Source organism: Saccopteryx leptura, chromosome 6, assembly GCF_036850995.1.
Source record: "Saccopteryx leptura isolate mSacLep1 chromosome 6, mSacLep1_pri_phased_curated, whole genome shotgun sequence".
In the NCBI taxonomy this organism is placed as follows: domain Eukaryota; kingdom Metazoa; phylum Chordata; class Mammalia; order Chiroptera; family Emballonuridae; genus Saccopteryx; species Saccopteryx leptura.
In genome coordinates, this window is record NC_089508.1 from 125,694,743 (window position 1) to 125,717,388 (window position 22,646).

Consider the following 22,646-nt stretch of genomic DNA (forward strand, 5'->3'; position numbering starts at 1 on the left):
CTGAATGGTCACATACACTGAGAATTCTAATAGGCTAATTCATCTAATGGCTGCAATCAGCAATTCCTACCCCTGCCTACAGCTATATTCCCATGCCCAGAATCAACAAAAACACATCCAGGGGTAAAATATGCCCCAGCCACATTCATTCCATATGTACAGTTCCAACTTCCTCCCTAGGGAAGCCACACAACAGGCTAGATCTGAGGGTGCTGAGGCAGAAACAGCCAAGAACTAGAGCAGGCTTCCCCAAACTGAGAGGGCAGGGTGGGGGCTGAGAAAGAAAAAGGGGCACAGCCTCACCTGCAGTTTGGTGTAGGATGCGTTCACCAGTCCATTGCGCAGGATTGAATGCCAGTTCTCAATGTGGGACCCACTGTAAGGCAGGATAGAATACGTGTCTACTCAGAGTATGAGGTTTCCAGGAGCACTTCCAAGACTACCACTCCCACTCATCCTCACCCACACAGGACATGGAGGTGGACACATACACCTGGCGGTGGACATGCACATGGGCAGTCACAGGCATGCATGACGTGTGTGTGCGCGTGGCCAACCCCTACACCTTCTAGTCCCATCCTCTTGTCCGTGCTTGAGTTAGTCCCATCCTAAATCCTCAGCTGCTGATCCAGTATTTTCATCAGCCTAGTCACCTCTACTTGAAATTAAATTCTCAAAAATCAACGAAGTTATCACTGAATCCACATATGCCTTCCAGTCTTGAATTCATGTCTGAAAAAAGGGCACCACCATGCACTTCGTATTACCTTTAATATGGCTCTTTCTCTACTAGACCTCCATTGTTGACTTCCTTAAAGTAGATTTCAAATTTAACTTCTCCAATCTGTTTCTTCAATCGTCTTTTTATATGTAAATACCATTTCTCCTCAACTGCATCATTAGTGGCATGAGAGTGAAGACCATATCATATGTATCTTTTTTCCTCTATAACACCGGCCACAATCACATTTAATAACTGCTGACTGACTGGTTGATGGACACAGGTAACAAACTCATACATCTCGAGTGAACCTGTCACCACCCTACATCATTTGCTGCCCCCCCCCCCCGCCTCACTGGAAGGCAAAAGTGCTGCCGTAGAGCTTCTTGGCGGTCCGGAACCGTGCCTCCTTGGCAGGAGGGCTGCTCAGCAGGAGGAACTGGTGTGAGGTGTGCATGAACTTCAGCTGCTGCCCAGGGTGGGGGTGGGGTCAGAAAAACAAAGCAGAAATGGAGATCAGGGAGGGAAGGGTTGGGGAAGCAAAATATACCCGCTGCAATGACCCCAAATAAGGAAATATGCTTAGGCCCAAAGACAGAGCCAACCAGGCAAGTCTGGAACCATGTGGTTGGCTGGTTGGAGCCCCTCCCTGCCTCTCATTAGAAATGTAGAGTTTAAAGGGAGAAAGGTCACTTACCCTGCTGAGAGGTAGTTTGACAATGTGTGACCTGTTGCTAGAGATGATCCTAGGACAAAAGAGAGAAAAAAAGAACAGGACAGAGTAAGGGCGTGACTCAGCCTTCTTCAACAGAGCAGCAGCCTTGCCATGCCCTGGGAGAAAAGCGAGGGCTCTGACTGTGTGAAATGTCCAGGCCGCTATTAGAGTGTTCCCTGGGTAGTAATGCTTGGAAATAACAACGTAAAAGGAAAGCTAGTTACTGTTAGCTAAACAATGGATGAAAAAGGAGTGGGAGGTGAGCGGCTACCTCTAGGAAGAAAACAAATAGAACAAAAGGAAAGGAACAAGAGGTCAGCTAAAAACACAAGAGGTCAGGAATTATCCCCACCTGAGCCCAGGGGAAACCTGAAGGCTCTCAGGGATAGGGAAGAACAAACAGAAAGTCACTGCTTGGGTTGCAGGAAACTCGGATAAACGTCCTGAGAACTCAGGGATAGACTGGGCTGTGTGTGGGCTGAACTCTGAGGGCAGTAGAGAACATAGGCATAAAACTGAGGATTGGCAAAGTTGTGTGACCTACAGTGGAGGTTTGTTTCCGTGCTGCACTGTGCATTGTGGTGCCGCCCTGGAGGACCCATGCCTGGCCTCCCCTCATGCTAATTAGGGAGCATGCTGCACTGAGAAAGCACTGGTGTCAAAAGTTGACTAAGAAAAGAGGGGAAAGCTATGTCAGAAAAACAGAACCGCAATCAAGGTCAGGGAGGGAGGGTGGAAGCTGAGCAGTACAGAACAGTCAGAATCTTTGCTAGAAGGGAGTAACAGCAGTGCCTCAAGGCTCTGGACAATCTATGGCAACAGGGAAGACTTCCAAACAGGGAAAGGGAGTTGAAGGGGGGTGACACACCTCTCTTGATGCAGAGAAACTTGTTTGAAATGAAGTGTTAATTCCTACATGCAAGGGACACTCAAAAACCCACTGGGAAATAATAAACCCCAAAAGACAGGTTGAGATTAGCACAGAATCTATGGGCTCTCTGTAGGACCCGAGTTCTTGTCAAAGCCAGGTGTAGCAATAAAACCCCAAGGAAAAGCAGCCATGACATATCCAGCCTGAAGAAAAGCTGGATGTGTCTTCCATGACATATCCAAGAAGAAAGCTGAAGCCGTCTCTCAGAGACGGTGTAGGCACCATGTCTAACAGCATGTCCCTGTCCCACTTTGGGAAGGATGAACCCTTCTATCCATACCACTGTAGGAGAGGATGGGCCAGGGGATCCAGCTTGTCCATCTGCTTCTTGATTTCCAGATATGAGCCCTGTAAGACAACAGCCATAAGGTGAACTTCCAGGAGCAGTAGCAGCCCTCCCGCTTTCCACAGACTGACTATCAGGGCCCAGGGCAAGGTTGGCACTGAAGGCCACAGAGAGTCAGGAAAAGACGGGGTTCCCACCCACAAGGACCCAGTCAGATTGGGAAGACTCGTAAATAAATATGAAAATGACTGAAGATGCTTACAAACAACATGCAGGTGGGTCTCCCTCATTTTATTCAATTCCTACAGTCCTATAAAGTTGCTTATGAATCAAAAAATTAATAAAATCAACGTCCAGAAAGAATAGGCTAAGGAATCCTGCAGTAAAACTTTATATAAAGCAAAGAGTCCTCACAAATAAAGCATCCCTTCTTGGTGTATTTTATGTGCTAACCTGAACTGTGATATAGGATTTGCTGAGAAGAGGCCCACCTGTACATGAGCACAAATGAATGTCTATTCATGCAGAGATTGCAGACGAGGGGTGGGGAAGTCTGGTGAGGGACAGCCTTGAGTCAAAGGATGGTCACTGCTCCATGTGGCTGCCCCACCCCTAGAAGGATAGAAGATGCAGGCCCCTGGGTCTAGTTCCTTACCTTCAAGCCCCCCTCCTCAACCTCCCAACCCTGGGTAGAGGTCTTTCCCTCATTTTGCTAATTCCCTAAGAATCATGGAAAAAACAATAAACATGAACAACCTGTTAAGGAATTAGCAGCAAAGGTAAAGGCTGAGAGAGACCTTAGGAGCAAGAAAGAGGAGCAACAGAGCTATCAAACAAAACAGAACAGGAGGGACGACTAAAGAAAACACAGTGAGGAATCTGAGTAGCATCTCTAAATCTTTACTCCAGTCCCATGAATTGCAAGCAGAATACAACACTCAAGTGGCCCAGGGCAGGGAAGGCCAAGGGCAGAGTACCTGGGTCATCTCCCGGATGGACATCACGCTATCCAGAGCTTTCTGAAGTCGTTCATAATTCTTCTTCTGTGGGAATCAATGGGAAGAGAAAAACCAGAGAAAGATAAGTGGAGGAGAGTAAGATGTAACGAAAAGGAAGATCAGATGTACAATAGCGTAGGCCCCAGGGAAATGGCATGAAATGTCATGGAAAGAACATACATTTAATGTCAGTTCCAGAATCATATGCTGGCTCTCTTACCAGCTGACAGTACTAGGGTTAAGTTACTTAACCTCTTAGAACCCCAATAACCCTGTGAATAAATGAAGATAGAAATCCCCACTACCCTTATACAAATATTCTGAAATGACATCTGTAAAGAGCCTGGTTTAGTATGTGATACAGAGCATATAAGCAAGACTGTGATGGTTAATTTTGTGGATCATTAACTGTGTCAATCTGACTCGACTATGGCGTGCCCAAACACTTGGTCAAAAATTATTTCAGGGTATGTTGAGATGAGATTAGCAGTGGACTGCGTAAGGCACATTGTTCTCCCTAATCTGTGTGGGCCATCCAGTGAAAGCCTTGAGCAGAGCAAAAAGGCCAAGTAACAGGCTCCTGCTGCCAGACTCCTGGAAGCTGGCACCCTGGCCTTCTCCTGTCTTTGGACTTGGATTTGGAAACTGCTAGCATTTGGACTGGAACTTAAACTGGCTCTCCTGAGTATCCATCTTGGAGACTGCTAATCCTGGGACTTCTTAGCCTTTATAACTATAAGTCAACTCCTTATCATAAATCTCCTATTGGTCATGTTCTCCTGGAGAAATCTAACTAATACAGTACTTTACATATTTTATTCCTCACTTTCATAACAATCTGCAAGGTAGATATTATCCCCTTTTACAGATAAGGAAATTGAGGTTCATTAAGGTTCATTAAGGTTAACTGACTTGCTTAACACCATTCTGGGGAACAGCAAAGTCTCAAGTAGAATCCAAGTCTGTCTGGCTCCAAAGTCTCTATTCTTCCCTTTTATGATGTAATTAATAATTCTTCTCCCTTAATTCTGACAAACTCAATTACTTATTCACTAAAACAGGTACAGCTTAGGGTTCAAGAGTTCCTAAGAAACAAATGTTTCATGTCTTCTGATCCTTATTCCAAGGTGCTGCGTAACTACTATAAAATGACAGCCCCAGTCTCCCATTAGCCTTTGCTCCTGTGCCCCGACTTTCTTCTCAAGCAACTATACCTTAGGGTTAAAGGCCAGAGTCTTGGGATCAGTGGGGTCCACCACAGAGGGATAAGGCTCAAAGATGATGCTTTTTCTAGGGGACTCCAAAGCTGCCCTACACATGGCCACCAGCAGATCCACCACCTTCAGGGAAGAGAGAGAAAGGGTTCAGCGGAAGCTAAATGATTCTCAGTGCCGGAAGTCACACAGTATCCAGGACAGGTCTACCTTTTGGAGTCTCAGCATTTCTCTCTGCTCCTCTTTTTAAAAGCAAATATGTTCATGTTTTTTTTCATAACACAATATAAACTCATAAAAATTAAAGTATCCATGACTGAAAAAGTGATTAGCCTGACCAGGCGGTGGCGCAGTAGATAGAGCGCTGGACTGGGATGCGGAGAACCCAGGTTTAAAACCTCGAGGTCACCAGTTTGAGCATGGGCTCATCTGGCTTGGTATGGGCTCACCAGCTTGAGCACAGGGTTGCTGGCTTGAGCATGGGATCATACACATGACCACATGGTCACTGGCTTGAAGCCCAATGTCACCACTGGCTTGAGCCCAAGGTCTGTGGCTTGAAGCCCAAGGTCGCTGGCTTGAGCAAGGGGTCACTCGCTCTGCTGTAGCCCCCTGGTCAAAGCACATATGAGAAAGCAATCAATGGACAACTAAGATGCCGCAACAAAGAATTGATGCTCTCATCTCTCTTCCTTCTTGTCTGTCTGTCCCTATCTGTCCCTCTCTTTGTCTATGTCAAAAAAAAAAAAGTAATTAAAGAAAAGGTAAAATTCATTTTTATCTGCCCCCAAACAAAGCTCATTCCTCACAGGTGAACTATTAAATTTGACGTATTCCCTTCCAGATATTTTCCCTATGGAAATAGTTACTGTGTTATACAGGCTATTTAAAAAGCAGAACTGTACTATATATACCGTTCTTTTCTAACCATAAATAATAGCTATAGAGTATTTCCACTGTAAGAACATACTATAATTTCTTTAACTGGACAGCCTATAGATGGAGTTGTATCCATTTCTTTACTGTGTACTATGAACAATACTATCGTGAGCATTCTTACATATGAAAGCATTTCTGGAGGTTATGTTCCAAGGAGTGCAATCACCAGGCCCCCCGCAGTCTCCCCCATACCTCTGCTCCGGTGGCCACCTCCTCTGCAGCTCCGGACATGACCCCCAGCGTGTAGAAGGAGAAGACGCACAACTCACGAGTACAGACAGCTGGCTGCATGAATACATTAAGCACAGGGGTGGTGGGGGAAGTGTAGTAAAAAGGTGTTGCAGGGGAAAGGGACAATTCTGACCTCAGACAACTTTAGAGTGAGGTAGGGATTTGGGGCCCTCTGTGTCAGGAGAACACTGTAAAGAAGTGAAGTCTTAACTTACTCATAGGTTTGAGAATAACGCTGTCTCCTCCACGAAGTCTTCCAACCCTCTTAAGGAGTTAGAGCTCTCTTTTGAGCTTCACATCACCGTTCATATCTCTTCTATACACAGATAGTGAAGTGTCTGTCTACTAACCTAGATTTGGAGTCCCTAAGGACAGCATCATATCCAATCATCATGGTCAATATCTGATTCTTATTTTTAAATGTTGGATGGGGATTATTCTTCAAAAATATATATCCTTGGCCTGACCTGTGGTGGCGCAGTGGATTAAGTGTCAACCTGGAAATGCTGAGGTCGCCATTCGAAACCCTGGGCTTGCCTGGTCAAGGCACATATGGGCCTGTTGATGCTTCCAGCTCCTCCCCCCCTTCTCTCTCTCTGTCTCTCCTCTCTCTCTCTCTCTGTCTCTCCCTCTCCTCTCCAAAATGAATAATAATAAAAAAAAAATCTCCTCATCTTTCCTAGCAGGATTGCTGACATTTGTTTTCTGAGAAAAACAATTATTTCTAGAGACTCAGGGAGTAAGGACAGAATTCTACCTTTACCATACAGCCAAAAAGAAAGGAATAAATGAGAGATGAGGAGTGAAGGAGTCTTGGCTCAGGGACCAAGGAAGAGGGTCACAGAGGAGGGTTGTGCTCACACCTTGAGCATGGACCCATTCTGGAAGACGTGCTGCTCATCACACACCACACAGTACTCATTCAGCGTTGGAATCCTCTGCTCTGCATACTTCATGATCTGGGGAGAGAGGAGAGTCTACTAAGTCTTCTGGAAGTACAGGAACAGATATGGGAACTAATTTGAGTTCTTTTCCAGCTACTCTCTTCCCTCCCAGCCCTGTGCCTAGAATAGAAGCTCTTCCTGGGCCCTGCACTTAGACTGATGGCCTGACTCTATAGCTAAGACTGTAGTTGAAGAGTAAAAATACAACCAGCCATGGTAGAAGACCTGGGCTGACAGTACCCTCTTTGCTACTTAATACCACATATAACTTAAGCAAGTCAATTAACCTAGGCCTTGGTTTCTTCATTTATAAAGTGGAACATTATTCACCTTATATAGGCATTAGGAATAATGAGATGATTTCTGTGAAAGTATTTTTAAATATTGACAGGTATTAATCAAACTATTAGCATCAGTTGTAGCAATTAGATTGTCCCTTGGGGACCAGTGAGCATTTAGTCCATGATCAGATGGCAGGGAGCCTGAGAAGTCATTTCACTACCCAGAACAGCCGGCCTAGCTGCTGGTCACAACCACAGACCAACTCTGCGCTGGGAAGAAAACAAATGCAGACTTCACGCAGGAATATCCTCAAGTATTTTTTAAAACATTATGTCTTAAGATGGTACACTTTGTGTATAAATCATATTGTTTCTATTTCACATACTTTGGGGCTGGTAAAGGGTCGTGCAGGGCTTTTATTCATTCAGATTTATTGCATGCCTACTATGTACCCAGTTCAGTGAAAAGTCTTCCTGATTATGCAGTAATATAAAAGCTTGTCTTCTCAAGTCTCTGCTCCAGTAGGGGAGATGTGGTATGTATACAAATTAACTACAATTCAAGGCAGCATATGGTACGTGACACTTAGATGCCACAGAAAACAAAAAGCATCATGAGAGCTGAGAGAGAGGAGACATCACTTTCAGCTCATTAATGTAACTGGAGTAATGAAGATGAGACAGAAAAGGTGACACTGAGTCTTGACTGCCATCAGCAGCTACTGGGAAGAAATCCAGCGAAGGAAATGACACAAACAAAGGGAACAGTGAGGCGAAGTGAGAGCATGTCTAGGGAATGAAAAGGTTAAAGGGAAGAAATGACCCATAGTGACTGAGCAGTGAAAGAGGTCCACGAGAAACTGAAGACCACCTGAGCAAGGACGCTGGGACCATTAGGACATTAGTGTTAAAGTTTGCAAAGCATGGTTGGCAGTCAATCATTAAGTGGTCTATAAACAGTTCCCAGTAATGTGTGCTTCAAGGATGGGAGCTATGCCTTCTTTTCTCCTACCTACCTAACACATAGTATAGTTCTGGGAACAGATAAACTCAGGAAATAAACTATTTAACTGACTGAGGAGCTAGGAGATGTTAGGGGATCAGATGAGTCAGACAACAGGGGAAAGGCTTTGGAATGAAACTATGGACTTGACTTACCTGGACAAGGAATCCATATTCCAGAGTGGGGATGTTTTTGCAGTGACCACTGACCTGGGAAGAGTAAGACAGACAGACCCCATGAGCCTCCTATAAAACTGGTACCCAGACAGAACTCATTCATGCCTGTCACCTAGGACTCTCACCAAGTAGCTAAGCCTTCACTCTAATCGGCCTGAGTAATTCCAAAGTAGGAGAGACCTTTGGACATTTTCCAAAGGTTCTTGGAAAGAGCTCACCTATCCTTAACCTTCTTCAAGATAGGTGGAATAGAGCCCTGGCTGGATCAATCAGTTGGTTAGAGTGTCTCCCAAAACACCAAGGTTGCGGGTTCAATCCCTGGTCAGGGTACATATGGGAAGCAACCAATGATTGCACAACTAAGTGGAACAACAAATGAATGTTTCTCTCTCTAAAATCAATCAATAAATAAAAATTTTTTTTAAATAGATAGGTGGAATAGGTTAGTCGAGCAGCTGATTATCTCAAGTCTTAACCATAACCTAATAAAACCATATGTGACATTTCACTGGGATGCCCAGGCCACACTCTGCTTCATGGCCTGTCAGGGAAGCTTGCCAAACAGCTTAGATATAAGTTTTCAGAGATTAAAAATGTGTTCCAGCCCTGGCCGGTTGGCTCAGTGGTAGAGCGTCGGCCTGGCATGCAGGAGTCCCAGGTTCGATTCCCAGCCAGGGGACACAGGAGAAGCGCCCATCTGCTTCTTCACCCCTCCCCCTCTCCTTCCTCTCTGTCTCTCTCTTCCCCTCTCGCAGCCAGGGCTCCATTGGAGCAAAGGTGGCCCGGGCGCTGGGGGTAGCTCTATGGCCTCTGCCTCAGGCGCTAGAATGGCTCTGGTTGCGAAAGAGCAATGCCCCAGATGGGCAGAGCATCGCCCCCTGGTGGGCATGTTGGGTGGATCCCGGTTGGGCACATGTGGGAGTCTGTCTGACTGCCTCCCCGTTTCCAACTTCAGAAAAATACAAAAAAAAAAAAAAAAGTGTTCCAGTCTGACCAGATGGTGGTGCAGTGGATAGAGTGTTGGACTGGGAGGCAGAGGACCCAGGTTTGAAATCCTGAGGTGGCTGGCTTGAGTGCGGGCTCATCTGGCTTGAGCAGGGGCTCACCAGCTTGAGCGCAGGGTTGCTAGCTTGAGTGTAGGATCATGGACATGAACCCATGGTCACTGGCTTGAGCCCAAAGGTCGCTGGCTTGAGCAAGGGGTCACTCGCTCTGCTGTAGCCCCCCAGTCAAGGCACATATGAGAAAGCAATCAACTAAGGTGCCCCAATGAAGAATTGATGCTTCTCATCTCTCTCCCTTCCTGTCAGTCTGTCTCTATCTGTCCCTCTCTCTGTCACTAAATACATAAATAAAAATAGTCTCTGGAAGCCATTTGTTTTGGCTTCTATCTTAAAAAAAAAAAAGTGTTCCATTCCACCCAAGAAACATGCCCAGGTTTGATTTATGATGCCTGGAAAACCATACTCCCATCCCAGTTTGAGAAGCTATACTCCCACAATCCTCCCTCCCAACACCCAATTCAGACCCTCCCAGCTCATGTACCAAAGGAGAGGTCCGTGCTGGGGGAGGGAAGCCCACGTGCTGGGGGCACAGGAGACCTGCCTGGGGGCTGGGAGGGTAGCCAAACACTTCCACTTTGGGGTTCTTCATAGTGCAAGAGATGGAACGGTTCATGAGGCGCCCAACCCGAAGCTCTGGTACAGCAAGTTTGCCTTTCAGCATGGAGTCCTGTATAATAGGGAAACTGGGAGACCTGGAGAGATAGGAGAAGTGACAAAACTAGGATTCAGTATGAGCCTCAAAAAAGTCTGGAGACAAGGGGTCAAAGGCCAGGATGAGTGAAGTGACCTAAGCCAAAGAAGAACATATGCAGAAATTTCTATTAAATCTGAACACTGTTAACACAAATAAGTGGATCACACATCTGAATTTATTTTTCTGTCATTATCTGTGTGTTTCTGATTGGAACATAGAGGATAGAGGCCAAGCCTAGGTCATTCTACGGCATCTAGGCCAGGTATGATCCCTTGGAGAGGATGCCTGTTTCATTTACTCAGTGTGTGTGTGTGTGTGTGTGTGGTGTGTGTATTTACATACATAGGATTAAGTGATAAACACTGTATGAGGCAAGAAGCAGTTTCATCCCAAAAAGCCTGATGCCTGACTGTCAACAACAGTACCTGGGAAACTACAAATCTGGGTCTATATTTGCCTTTGGGAAAATCAGAAAGCACAGGTAGGGTCTATTTTATGTATTAGATAACTGAGTTCATAGATAATAGATCAGAGTAGCCTTACATAAGAGTAAGGAGTTGGTGCCTGTTATCTGACTCTGCCTCCTTAGTATAGGGAATAAAGATGAAGGTCAAACAAAGGAAAGATGGAGAGATTAGCATACATTTCTCCAAATACATACCATAAGTTAGGTATTGTGCTTTAATTTTTTGTGTGTGTGTATTTTTCTGAAGCTGGAAACGGGGAGGCAGTCAGACAGACTCCCACATGCGCCCAACTGGGATCCACCCGGCATGCCCACCAGGGGGCGATGCTCTGCCCACCTGGGGCGTCGCCCTGTTACAACCAGAGCCACTCTAGCGCGCTGAGGCAGAGGCCACAGAGCCATCCTCAGCACCCGGGCCAACTTTGCTCCAATGGAACCTTGGCTGTGGGAGGGGAAGAGAGAGACAGAGAGGAAGGAGAGGGGGAGGGGTAGAGAAGCAGATGGGCGCTTCTCCTGTGTGCCCTAGCCGGGAATCGAACCTGGGACTCCTGCACGCCAGGCTGACGCTCTACCACTGAGCCAACCGGCCAGGGCCTGGTATTGTGCTTTATATAAAGGATGAGGTATAAAAACTGGGGTGAGCAGTAGAAGGATAAGGACTGGATCACAGAGGGGGACTGGATCGCAGAGGTACTTTTAGTAGTTAAAGGTACAGAATTTGAAGGACCCAAGGAGAAGACTGCATAGATAAATTCAGGTAATCAAAAGGGGGGACTTAGATAAGAATAAGGTGATTAGAAAGGATCAGCTCCTAGGGGAGCACTTACTTGGGGATGGGTGAGAAGATGCTGAGGCCAGCTCGGAACTTCTTGATAGTACCAGTTGCCTTGAACCAACTCTGCCTTTTCTCTTGCTGGGTCTTCAAGAAATCGTTGCTGAGATGTTTCCATTGTTGGGATGTGAACATACACAAGATCCTAAGGAATCGAAGAAAACAGGCTTAGGTAAGCTCGGGCAGAGGACCAGGTCTAGAAAGAGAACTCTGAAAGGCAACTAACCTAAAATGCAGATCCAGGGACTGCAAAGGTACTTGTGGTGGGGCAATGTGTCTGAACCCCGCCCCCCCCACATAACCTTAGCTAAGCACATGAAAAGATACTGTCCTAAAGTACCTCTTTCTTTTTTTTTTTTTTTTTTGACAGAGACAGAAAGAGGGAGACAGACAGGAAGAGAGAGAGATGAGAAGCATCAGTTCTTCATTGCAGCACCATATTTGTTCATTAACTGCTTTCTTTATATATATATATATATATATATTTTTTTTTTTTTTTTTTTTTTTTTACAGGGACAGAGAGAGAGTCAGAGAGAGGGATAGACAGGGACAGACAGACAGGAACGGAGAGAGATGAGAAGCATCAATCATCAGTTTTTCATTGCGAGACCTTAGTAGTTCATTGATTGCTTTCTCATATGTGCCTTGACTGCGGGCCTTCAGCAGATCGAGTAACCCCTTGCTCGAGCCAGCGACCTTGGGTCCAAGCTGGTGAGCTTTTGCTCAAACCAGATGAGCCCACACTAAAGCTGGTGACCTCGGGGTCTCGAACCTGGGTCCTCCACATCCCACTGCGCCACTGCCTGGTCAGGCTAACTGCTTTCTTATATGTGCCTTGATGGGGGCTGGGGGGGGCTAAAGCAGAGTGAGTGACCCCTTGCTCAAGCCAGCAACCTTGGGTTCAAGCCAGCAACCTTTGGGCTCAACCCAGTGACCCTGCGCTCAAGCTGGCGACCTTGGGGTTTTGAACCTGGGTCCTCTGCGTCCCAGTCCAACGCTCCATCCACTGTGCCACCGCCTGGTCAGGACTAAAGTAGCTCTTTATTCTAGGGGGTAACTACACACTCCCAATGCCTAGTTTAAAGGACAAAAAATGGCCCTGGCCAGTTGGCTCAGTGGTAGAGTGTCGGCCTGGCGTGCAGAAGTCCTGGGTTCGATTCCCGGCCAGGGCACACAGGAGAAGCGCCATCTGCTTCTCACGCCTCCCCCTCTCCTTCCTCTCTGTCTCTCTCTTCCCCTCCAGCAGCCGAGGCTCCACTGGAGCAAAGATGGCCCGGGCGCTGGGGATGGCTCCTCGGCCTCTGCCCCAGGTGCTAGAGTGGCTCTGGTCACAACGGAGTGACGCCCCGGAGGGGCAGAGCATCGCCCCCTGGTGGGCAGAGCGTCGCCCCCTGGTGGGCGTGCCGGGTGGATCCCAGTCAGGCGCATGCGGGAGTCTGTCTGACTGTCTCTCCCTGTTTCCGGCTTCAGAAAAATACAGGAGCCTGACCTGTGGTGGCTCAGTGGATAAAGCGTCAACTTGGAAACGCTGAGGTTGCCGGTTCAAAACCCTGGGCTTGCCTGGTCAAGGCACATACGGGAGTTGATGCTTTCTGCTCCTCCCCTCTTCTCTCTCTCTCTCTCTCTCTTCCCTCTCTATAATGAATAAATAAAATCTTAAAATAAAATAACGTGCTATTGTATTAAAAAAAAAAAAACACTCCCATCCATTAGCTAGTCCTCATCTGTGTCTGATGACAAATCACTGTCTTCATATATAAAAAAAAAAAAAAAAAGAAAAATACAGGAAAAAAAAATAAAAAATAAAAAAAATAAAGGACAAAAAAAATATTCTGAGATGCTTTGCCAGTAGAAAAAGATCTCAAAGGTGAGCCTTCCAAAGTTGGGAACCTTGGAGTTTACTGCCAACGACTATATACTGAGACTGAAACAAAAGGAATGGGAAAGAGGTGAGTACCACCCTCTGCCTTGAAAATAGTGAAGAAAAACCCTAGTGACATGAGAGGTACTGACATTGTTAGGTGAAAAATTGCATCTTCAAATTTATAGTTTCCAACTTGAGCTGGGCCCTCAAATAGTCTTGGCAACTCTTTCATTTGTCCTTGATTATTTCTCTCTAGCATTACTCTAAGCCAGCAATTTTTAACTGGTGTGCTGCAGAATTTATTTTAAATATTTTATTTATTGATTTTACAGAGAGAGGAGAGGGATGGAAGGTGAGGAATATCAACTCATGGTTGCTTCATTTCAGTTGTTCATTGATTGTCGTATGTGCCTTGACCAGGTAGCCCAGGGTTTTGAACCGGTGGCCTCAGCAATTCCAATGCTCTATCCACTGTGCCACTGTAGCCCAGGCTGTGCTGCAGAATTTTTTTTTTTTTTTTTTTTAATTTTTTTTTTTTCCTTTTTTTTCTGAAGCTGGAAACGGGGAGAGACAGTCAGACAGACTCCCGCATGCGCCCGACCGGGATCCACCCGGCACGCCCACCAGGGGCGAAGCTCTGCCCACCAGGGGGCGATGCTCTGCCCATCCTGGGCGTCGCCATGTTGCGACCAGAGCCACTCTAGCGCCTGAGGCAGAGGCCACAGAGCCATCCCCAGCGCCCGGGCCATCTTTGCTCCAATGGAGCCTCAGCTGCGGGAGGGGAAGAGAGAGACAGAGAGGAAAGCGCGGCGGAGGGGTGGAGAAGCAAATGGGCGCTTCTCCTGTGTGCCCTGGCCAGGAATCGAACCCGGGTCCTCCGCACGCTAGGCCGACGCTCTACCGCTGAGCCAACCGGCCAGGGCTATGCTGCAGAATTTTTAAAACATGCAATACCCGACTATTTAGTCAGGGGCACTGACTCTGCCTTTTCTCTTCAATTGTCAAGTAAAAAAGTAAAAACAGGCAACAAAACAATGGCTGTCTGGTGTGAATGAATCAATATTATGCCCATTTTTTACTGTAAAATTGGGGAAAAATATATTTTTGTGCCGTGGAATTTTAGTAGTTTGTGTGCCACAAGATGGAAAAGGTTGAAAATCACTGTTCTAAACTATTATCCTAAATCCTTATCACTGCCTTTAAGAAACTAACTTCACCTACAACCAAATATTTCTTTCTTCTAAACAGAGAAAACTAAAGCCATCAGATATCAGCTCTCTTAATTTTTTTTAAAATTTCTTTTTAAATTAATTAATTAATTTAGACAATTAAATTTAACAGGGTGATATTGGTCAATCAGAGTACATAGATTTAGAGAAAACATCTCCAGATCATTTGGACAGTCGATTATGTTGTACACCCATCACCCAAAGTCAGATCATCTTCTGTCACCCTATATTTTATTTCTCTTTAAGCCCTTCCCCTTCCCCCTACACCTCTACCTCTCCTCCCTTCTCCTCCCCCTGGTAACCACTGCACTTTTATCTATGTCCATGGGTCTGGATTTTGTGTCCTGCCTATGTATCGAATTATACAGTTCTTGGCTTTTCTGTTTTACTTATTTCACTCAGTATAATGTTATCAAGGTCCATCCATGCTGTTGTAAATGATACTATGTCATCATTTCTTATGGCTGAGTAGTATTTTAGTTTCTATTTACTGATTTTAGCAAGTGACGGAGAGAGCAAGAGCAAGACAGGAACATTGATCTGCTTTTGTGTGTGCCCTGACCAGGGATAGAGCCGGCAACCTCTGTGCTTCCAGACGATGCTCCAACCAACCCAGCTATCCGGCCAGGGCAGCTCTCTCAATTTTCCCACTCTACTACCTATTTCTATTTCCATTCCCTTACCTCGATGCCTCCATTCTCTGGAGACAAGGAAACCCTCCTATGACAGGTTACTTTCTCTACTTATGCTCTAGATCTCAGCTCCTTCCTGTCTCTTTAGTTAGAGACCTTGATTCATCAACCGTGCCCTTTCCTTTCAGTTCCTTCCCCAAAGTCTATAGAAAGTTTCAAGTTTCTGCCTCTCAGTCTAGCTACCTCTCCCTGGTCTCTCCTATCCTCATCCAAATTTCTCAATCCATACTTATTGTTTCTACTTCATTGCCAACCCCTTACTTCTCAACAGAGTCTGCCTTTACCACTCTACCACAATTTTTTTTTTAACAGGGACAGAGAGAAAGTCAGAGAGAGGGACAGACAGACAGGAATGGAGAGAGATGAGAAGCATCAATTTTCAGTTTTTCATTGAGACACCTTAGTTGTTCATTGATTGCTTTCTCATATGTGCCTTGACCGCGGGCCTTCAGCAGACTGAATAACCCCTTGCTTGAGCCAGCGACCTTGGGTCCAAGCTGGTGAGCTTTTTGCTCAAACCAGATGAGCCCGCACTCAAGCTGGTGACCTTGGGGTCTTGAACCTGGGTCCTTCGCATCCCAGTCCGACACTCTATCCACTGCACCACCGCCCAGTCAGGCTCCACAGTTGCTTTTACCTTGATGCTAAAGCCAACAGAACCACCTATGTTCTCCTCTTGCTTAGCCTCTCTGGCACCTGGCCTTCCTTAAAGAAACTCTCCTCCCTGCCTTCTGGAACACCATTCTCCTCCCATCGTTCCCAAGTTCTCTGAGCTGCCTCCAGTGTTTCTTCCTCTTCTGCTTACCCTGCTAATTTCTCAGGCACTTTGGGTGTTCTGCCCTTGATTTTTTCACTTCATCAAGCTCTCCTTCAGCCATCTCAAATTCTACACTGGTTATAGTTTTTACCCATTCACTGATACGTACCTTCAACCCTAACCTCTCCTGTAAGTGCTAAATCTACACATCTAACTATCTATTAAGCATCTCCACTGAAATATCCCAAGGTTACCTTTAATAAACATATTTAAAATGGAACTAATTACCTATCCTCATTCCACAAACCTGTTCCTCTTCTACATCCCTCTTTAAATTGGTGATATTACAATTTACCTAGACACCTGGAGTGGAAACCTAGGAATAACTTTTCACTATTCCTTGGCTTATGACCATATACAACAGGGGTAGTCAACCTTTTTATACCTACCACCCACTTTTGTATCTCTGTTAGTAGTAAAATTTTCTAACCGCCCACCGGTTCCACAGTAATGGTGATTTATAAAGTAGGGAAGTAACTTTACTTTATAAAATTTATAAAGCAGAGTTACAGCAAGTTAAAGCATATAATAATAATTACTTACCAAGTACTTTATGTCAGATTTTCACTAAGTTTGGCAGAATAAATCTTTATAATACAACTTACTATAGTTAAATCTATCTTTTTATTTATACTTTGGTTGCTCCGCTACCACCCACCATGAAAGCTGAAATGCCTACTAGTGGGCAGTAGGGACCAGGTTGACTACCAGTGATATACAACATATCTAAATCAAACTTCAAGTCTTATTATAAATTTTTAAAAATATCACAAATAGGACTTATTTGTCACCATTGAATGTCTGAATTGTAAACAGATCCATGGGCTGGGGGCTCATACACTTCAGCACCTGTCTCATCCCCAGCAGCTTTTCCAGAACTGCTCCCCTCACCGTGAAGCTCCGTGAGGTCTCCCAACTCACACTGGGGCTTTCTCAGCATTTTGACTTTTCTAACAAAGACATTGTGGAGTGGATAAATCGATTGGCAAGGCTGTTCTATGACTTTTTCAATGCTATTAGAATCAATTTATTGACCACTTCTCTTAACTCATTTGTCTGCACCTCGTAGGTCACGATTTCCATCATCTTCCAGATTTGGTGGACCAATGATGCTGAGCATAAGAGGTCCTCTGAATCTGTCTCATTTTTTAGTAAAACCAACAGAACAGACAAAGTAAATAATTATCAGTAGCCCTGACATCAACAGGATCTTTAAGCATGGTCTGCCATTTTTTGACTATGGAGCACATTTTATCACAGGTAAGATCCATGCCATGGAAATCAGTCAGGCAGTTTTTTCCTGAACATCCCCAGTAATTAGCTTGAATTCTCCAAATGCAACTTCATCATTCTGCAGATCAGCTAGGTTCACTTCAAAAATACAACCCTTGAGCCCTAGCCAGGTAGCTCAGTTGGTTAGAGCATCCTGATACACCAAGGTTGCAGGTCCCATTCCCGGTCAGGGCACAAACAAGAATCAACAAGTGAATGCATAAGTAAGTGGAACAACAAATTAATGTTTCTCTTGCTATCTCTCTCCCTTTCCCTTTCTCTCTAAAAATCAATTAAAAAACAAAAACAAAAAAACAAGGCCCTTGAGACCATCAGATGCAATTTTGTTCCTTGATTTTTTGTGACTAGAGTGTTTCCAACAGCTCTTATATTGAGCACAGCTGGACCTTTCACATCACACTGATCTTCCTTAGGAAACAGATCAACCACTTTCCTTCTGGCTCCCTTTCTGCTGCCTTCCATAAGGCATCTGTTCTTGCAGATGGCCACGGTGCTGCTCACAGAGCCACAAGGCAAGTCTTATGATTTTACAGCTCATAAATCTCTCCGGTCTATCTTTCATCTCTGTTCTTACCTAGTCACACTTTGGTTCAGCCCTCATCATCTAATATCTGTGCTTCTACAGAAGCTTCCAACTAAACTATATAGTTGTCTCATCCCCTTCCTATCTATCTTGCACAATGCTAACAGGATACTGTTTTTAAAGCTAAACCCACCATGTCCTTTCTTTGCCTGAAACCCTTCAATACTCTCACAGCCTACAATATAAAAAGCCCAAGATCCTCTCTGATTTGGACCCCTTCCTACATCCTGGCTTCAGTTCCTACCACGTTCCCCTTGCATTTTACTACAATATTCAACTGCCTGAAGCTTCCTACATGTATGCTGCTTCATATCACTATGCCCTAGCAATGTTACTCACTTCAGAGTCTGTCTACATAGGCAACTCTTGCCTATCCTTGAAAACCATTCATCATCTCCCTCTCATTCAGTCACTCAGAGCCCTCTACCTGCCATCGGACTGACTCACTTCTTCTTCTGTGTTCTCTCTAAAACTTAAATATTCACTCGACTTAGAATATATATCCATTGGACTCTATTTGGAACTCACTGAGGGTAGACTCTGTGGCTTTCCCCTTGTAGACCAAACACCTAACAAGGTGCTCAATACATTCAATAAACTAAAACTGTCTGAGCTCCTAGGCCCCACTTGGAGAAAACTAAGAGAAAATGGGAAACGCACGGCTCTAAATCCAGGGTCGTACTTTTCCTTAAATATTAACTAGTTATTAACCTCTTTTTACCTTCATGATGTTTCAATGCCAGACACCCCAGAACCACAGGCTCCTCTCCCTAACAATAAACTTGGCTCCCCAAATTTATTTTAATCTTTCTTGGGCATATCTCAAAAACACACTTTTGGAAGAAAACTATTCCACCCAAGGATGAACAAATATTTCATCTGCCTGTCCATCCATATATGTCCATAACCAGAAAGATCAAAGTTCTTACTTTTTCAGCTGAAGACCCAGACCAAACCCTTCCTTATTCGATGGCTGGAAAACCTCAATTGATGGTTCTGCAAAGAGAAGAAAAAGCTTCTAGTATATACATGTCTTTATCCCACTGGAAGTCCAAAGACATAGTCCAGTGGACCAGCTTCCTCAGATTCTAAAAGTACTCTAAACAATAGTGGTGGGGAAGGAAAACATTTGCAGCAAAGGGTAGATTCTGGGGGCTGACTTTATTATCCTCAACTTCTATGAGGAAGTGGAGGGGAAAGGGAGGAATAAATACCATCTGGGAATCATCAAAGAAAACAATATTTTAACCAAGAAGGATTTGAGGGGGTTGCTATCAGGTGACAGGGAATGAGGACACTAGTGAGAGGAAACTGAAAATCCTCTACCAATGGCCTGCAGATTATGCCCAAAGGCCTGTTCCTAGTTTTTCTCTGTCTCAATTAATTTAGGACTTTGGATTAGCTCAGAGAACGCACTTGGCCAAAGTCACTGCCTTTACCTGGTCCATCAAGGTACTGAGAAAGAGAAAATCGCAGTCTCAGCACAATAGGTTCTGTCCGGAGGACCTTCCAGGCTGTAGAGACTTCCTCCTAAAAGAGTAAGGGAAACAGTTTCCAGGTTAGTGGCAGGAAGAAATGAACTTGAAGTTTCCCTGTACGACACACATGCACAGGACAGTAAACACCACAGTCTGGGGATGATCTGAAGACAGGGATGGAGAATATGTGCTCCAGATACAGGACTCAGGAACTAGACTCCCGGCCTACACAGCAGACCCACAAGTCCAGCCAGACATGTTTTGGCAGGTACTAGAACCACTTACATCGAGGAAGCTGATGTTGATGTGGAGGTCAATGTCCACGTCATCGATAGTTCCATACTCTCTATAGAGATACAGGCAACCACAGGTGAGGCTCATTAAGGGAGAAAGAAGGGAACAGAGACTGAGGTGGAGGGAGAACTGAGCCTGGGCCAGGGAAAAGGGAATGGTTGAAGGTAGCTCTGAACCTAGGCTCTTAGCTACAGCCTTAAGCTACCTAATAATCAGTGCCTTCTCCAGGCCAGGAGCCTTTCTTACCTCTAAGATGAAACTAACAGTCTAGAGAGGTGTAGAATAAAAGGAAATTTCTAAGAAGAGTGACTATACTTCCCTACTTACTCCTGTCAGCCCAGCTTAAGTACTCTGAGCAACTCTACTACTAAGCTCATAATTTATCAGTGTCCACAGATCTCCGATCACACCATAAAAGAAAAACCCTCTAGCCCTTTAACAGCTCAGAAGGAAGTGGCTTGCTTCCCTGCCACCCTGGAGTCCCACCTGATGGATACAGAGTTCTCACTGTAGATCTCCTTCACGGCTTCAATGTCTGCATCAAGCTGTGAGTGTCGATATAGGTCAGCTGCACAGCTCCCCTGAGTCAGCAGCAAAAACAGTAGGGAGTGGGGAGGAACACAATGGTAAAGAGAGAGGTGAAAAATAAAAAGATGAAGAAACACCAAGCACAGAAAAATCAAACAGCAGCATTACATATAAGCAAAAAGCTGTGTATATGAAGGGGCTCTTGGTGGCAGCCCTAGCTGAGGATGTCATCAACACACCAGTCTCCCTCCAGCACCACCCTAACAAGTTTCAACAGGCCAACTGCAGGCTTTGCTAAAGGAGTTCACATCCTTAAGTCTCAGCTTTTCCTCTCAGACCTTGACCAGAATACTTAGGTGTGCCTACTAGGAGAACTCAGAACAGACTGAAAAGTACAGAATTTAATTTAGATCAATTCTATCTGGAGTCTAACATTCCTGCTCAGGCTCATGCCTTGAGTTGTCATGGCATTAAGCAATCATTGGCAGGGTAATTTTTACAAAATGATTGAAATGATCCCACTGGTTAGTGAGGGGAGAGTCAGAAAATAATTCTTTCTAAATAAGAACACATGGGTAGCCTCCATGTATAGAGGATATAGTCTACCCTGGGAAAGGTATGAGTCCCAGGAGAGAGGAAAGATGTATTAGCTTTGATAACGATCAGGCCACACCAACATTATATCTCTGGTCCAGAATAACCTCTTTCACTCTTGAAGTATCCAGAGGGAAGCCCATTTAGACCATCCATGGATCTTAGGGGTGGTAATCTCACCTGAACTCCATAGAGAAATTCCTCTGATTCATTATCTCCCTCTGAATCATCATCATTCCAAAACTGGCCTTTGATGTCCTAGTAATGAGAAATAAAGATACAACCTTGTGCTGATCTGTTACCTTATACAACAGAGTGGGGTGACAGGGTGGGAAATAGGAAATAGACCCCCACAAAGAATGGAAGAAGGTCCCATTCTTGGGAATAGCAAAACTGAGTCCCAAATCCCTTTATCCCCTTCACTTTATCCTTTAGGACAGGGGTTGGGAAACTTTTTGGCTGAGAGAGCCATGAACACCACATATTTTAAAATGTAATTCCGTGAGAGCCACACTATGACCCATGTACGTTATGCATTATCCAATAAAAATTTGTTGTTGTCCCGGAGGACAGCTGTGATTGGCTCCAGCCACATGCAACCATGAACATGAGTGGCAGGAAATGAATGGCTTGTAATACATGAGAATGTTTTATATTTTTAACGTTATTATCTTTTTTTATTAAAGATTTGTTTGCGAGCCAGATGCAGCCATCAAAAGAGCCACATCTGGCTCCCGAGCCATAGGTTCCCGACCCCTGCTTTAGGAGCATCTGAGTCTCACCCTGAATCAGTCACATCCATGAATTAGCTATGATTTAGTGGGATAAAGAAAAACAGTAGGGAATTTGGGCCTTCTTAAATGTCAGATATGATTGAGGGTCTGGTAGCTAGAGAAGAGAGGGACACAGAATTCAATGTCAAGGTTGGTTACTAGGCATATCTAGGTTCTAGTATAAGCTAGCCTCTTCTAGGATCATCTAGGGACCCAAGGTAGCTCCAAAGCATACCTAACCTCTTGTCTATTCACTCTCTGTCCCTTTCGTTCCCCAGAAAACTCACCTAAACACACACTAAGTAATTGTTTCTATGCTCCTTCTCCTTTCCTTAACTTCAAAGAGCCACTCCACCTTCCAAAAGGGTGGGAGGGAAAACACAGGAAAAGATGAGTTTGTATTTTGACCCATCTACCCCATGGATGATCAGTTGCAGAGGTTGGTCCTCACCATTGGGTCAGTAGGTCACACACACTCCCAGGTCAGTGCTAGGCAGCACCCCTCCATACCACCAGCTGAACCCAGGTCAACGAGATGGGCATTTAGGAGGCCACAAAGGAAGACGGGGATGGGGATGCTATCAGGGGCTGACTGAAGATCTGCTGGGGATGGCAGGCTCTGCTGTTGTGGTGGTAACAAGTCACTGGCCTGTAGAAAGTAGACAACAACCGGTTTCACCACCACTTAAAAGCTGGTGGTGTATACACAAGCACACGTTTATGGATACACTTTTATTATACATATGTACAGACACTTGTACATAAAGAGACATATTTGCATGCATGTACACATAATTTTTTAAAGATAATGGACCCTGTAAAAACAAAAGATGCTACTTTTTCTTAAACCGGGGAACTTGGATTGGAGCAAGTCCCTGCTCTAGCTCATAACGCCGTATCAACCCCGAAGCCAGAAGTGGTGGCAGGACCAGACGCTTATACTACTCTATCACTTCAGTGCATTGGGAACATTCTTCACAGTATCAACTTCCATCAGAATCAGATG

The 22,646-nt window shown here is 45.0% G+C and overlaps 1 protein-coding gene, 1 long non-coding RNA gene and 1 pseudogene across 13 annotated transcripts in view; 1 reads left to right on the forward strand and 2 right to left on the reverse strand.

Moving 5' to 3' along the window:
• Positions 1-11,957, forward strand: part of LOC136407737 (uncharacterized) — a 28,678-nt gene extending 16,721 nt beyond the window's left edge. Inside the window, exons 2-3 of the long non-coding RNA XR_010752004.1 lie at positions 11,590-11,749; positions 11,866-11,957. This is a non-coding gene — a long non-coding RNA (uncharacterized lncRNA). The remainder of the gene's footprint in view (positions 1-11,589; positions 11,750-11,865) is intronic.
• Positions 1-22,646, reverse strand: part of PARP6 (poly(ADP-ribose) polymerase family member 6) — a 33,377-nt gene that overhangs the window by 7,267 nt on the left and 3,464 nt on the right. For 9 of the 12 annotated variants that reach the window (XR_010752003.1, XM_066388100.1, XM_066388102.1 and 6 more), the window contains 17 exons: positions 22,092-22,289; positions 21,048-21,125; positions 20,232-20,326; positions 19,737-19,797; positions 19,413-19,503; positions 18,903-18,969; positions 11,491-11,640; positions 9,985-10,195; positions 8,419-8,472; positions 6,899-6,994; positions 5,997-6,089; positions 4,866-4,991; positions 3,631-3,696; positions 2,648-2,715; positions 1,419-1,467; positions 1,078-1,190; positions 304-376 (listed from right to left, as the gene is read on the reverse strand). Coding sequence is in view for 11 of the 12 variants with exons in the window: in XM_066388100.1 (XP_066244197.1) it covers positions 304-376; positions 1,078-1,190; positions 1,419-1,467; positions 2,648-2,715; positions 3,631-3,696; positions 4,866-4,991; positions 5,997-6,089; positions 6,899-6,994; positions 8,419-8,472; positions 9,985-10,195; positions 11,491-11,640; positions 18,903-18,969; positions 19,413-19,503; positions 19,737-19,797; positions 20,232-20,326; positions 21,048-21,125; positions 22,092-22,094 (1,494 nt within the window). In the remaining variant the exon portion in view is untranslated. The remainder of the gene's footprint in view (positions 1-303; positions 377-1,077; positions 1,191-1,418; positions 1,468-2,647; positions 2,716-3,630; positions 3,697-4,865; positions 4,992-5,996; positions 6,090-6,898; positions 6,995-8,418; positions 8,473-9,984; positions 10,196-11,490; positions 11,641-18,902; positions 18,970-19,412; positions 19,504-19,736; positions 19,798-20,231; positions 20,327-21,047; positions 21,126-22,091; positions 22,290-22,646) is intronic. The other 3 variants (XM_066388111.1, XM_066388110.1, XM_066388109.1) reach the window with 3 other exon arrangements.
• LOC136375967 (small ribosomal subunit protein eS1 pseudogene) lies at positions 16,885-17,991 on the reverse strand (annotated as a pseudogene).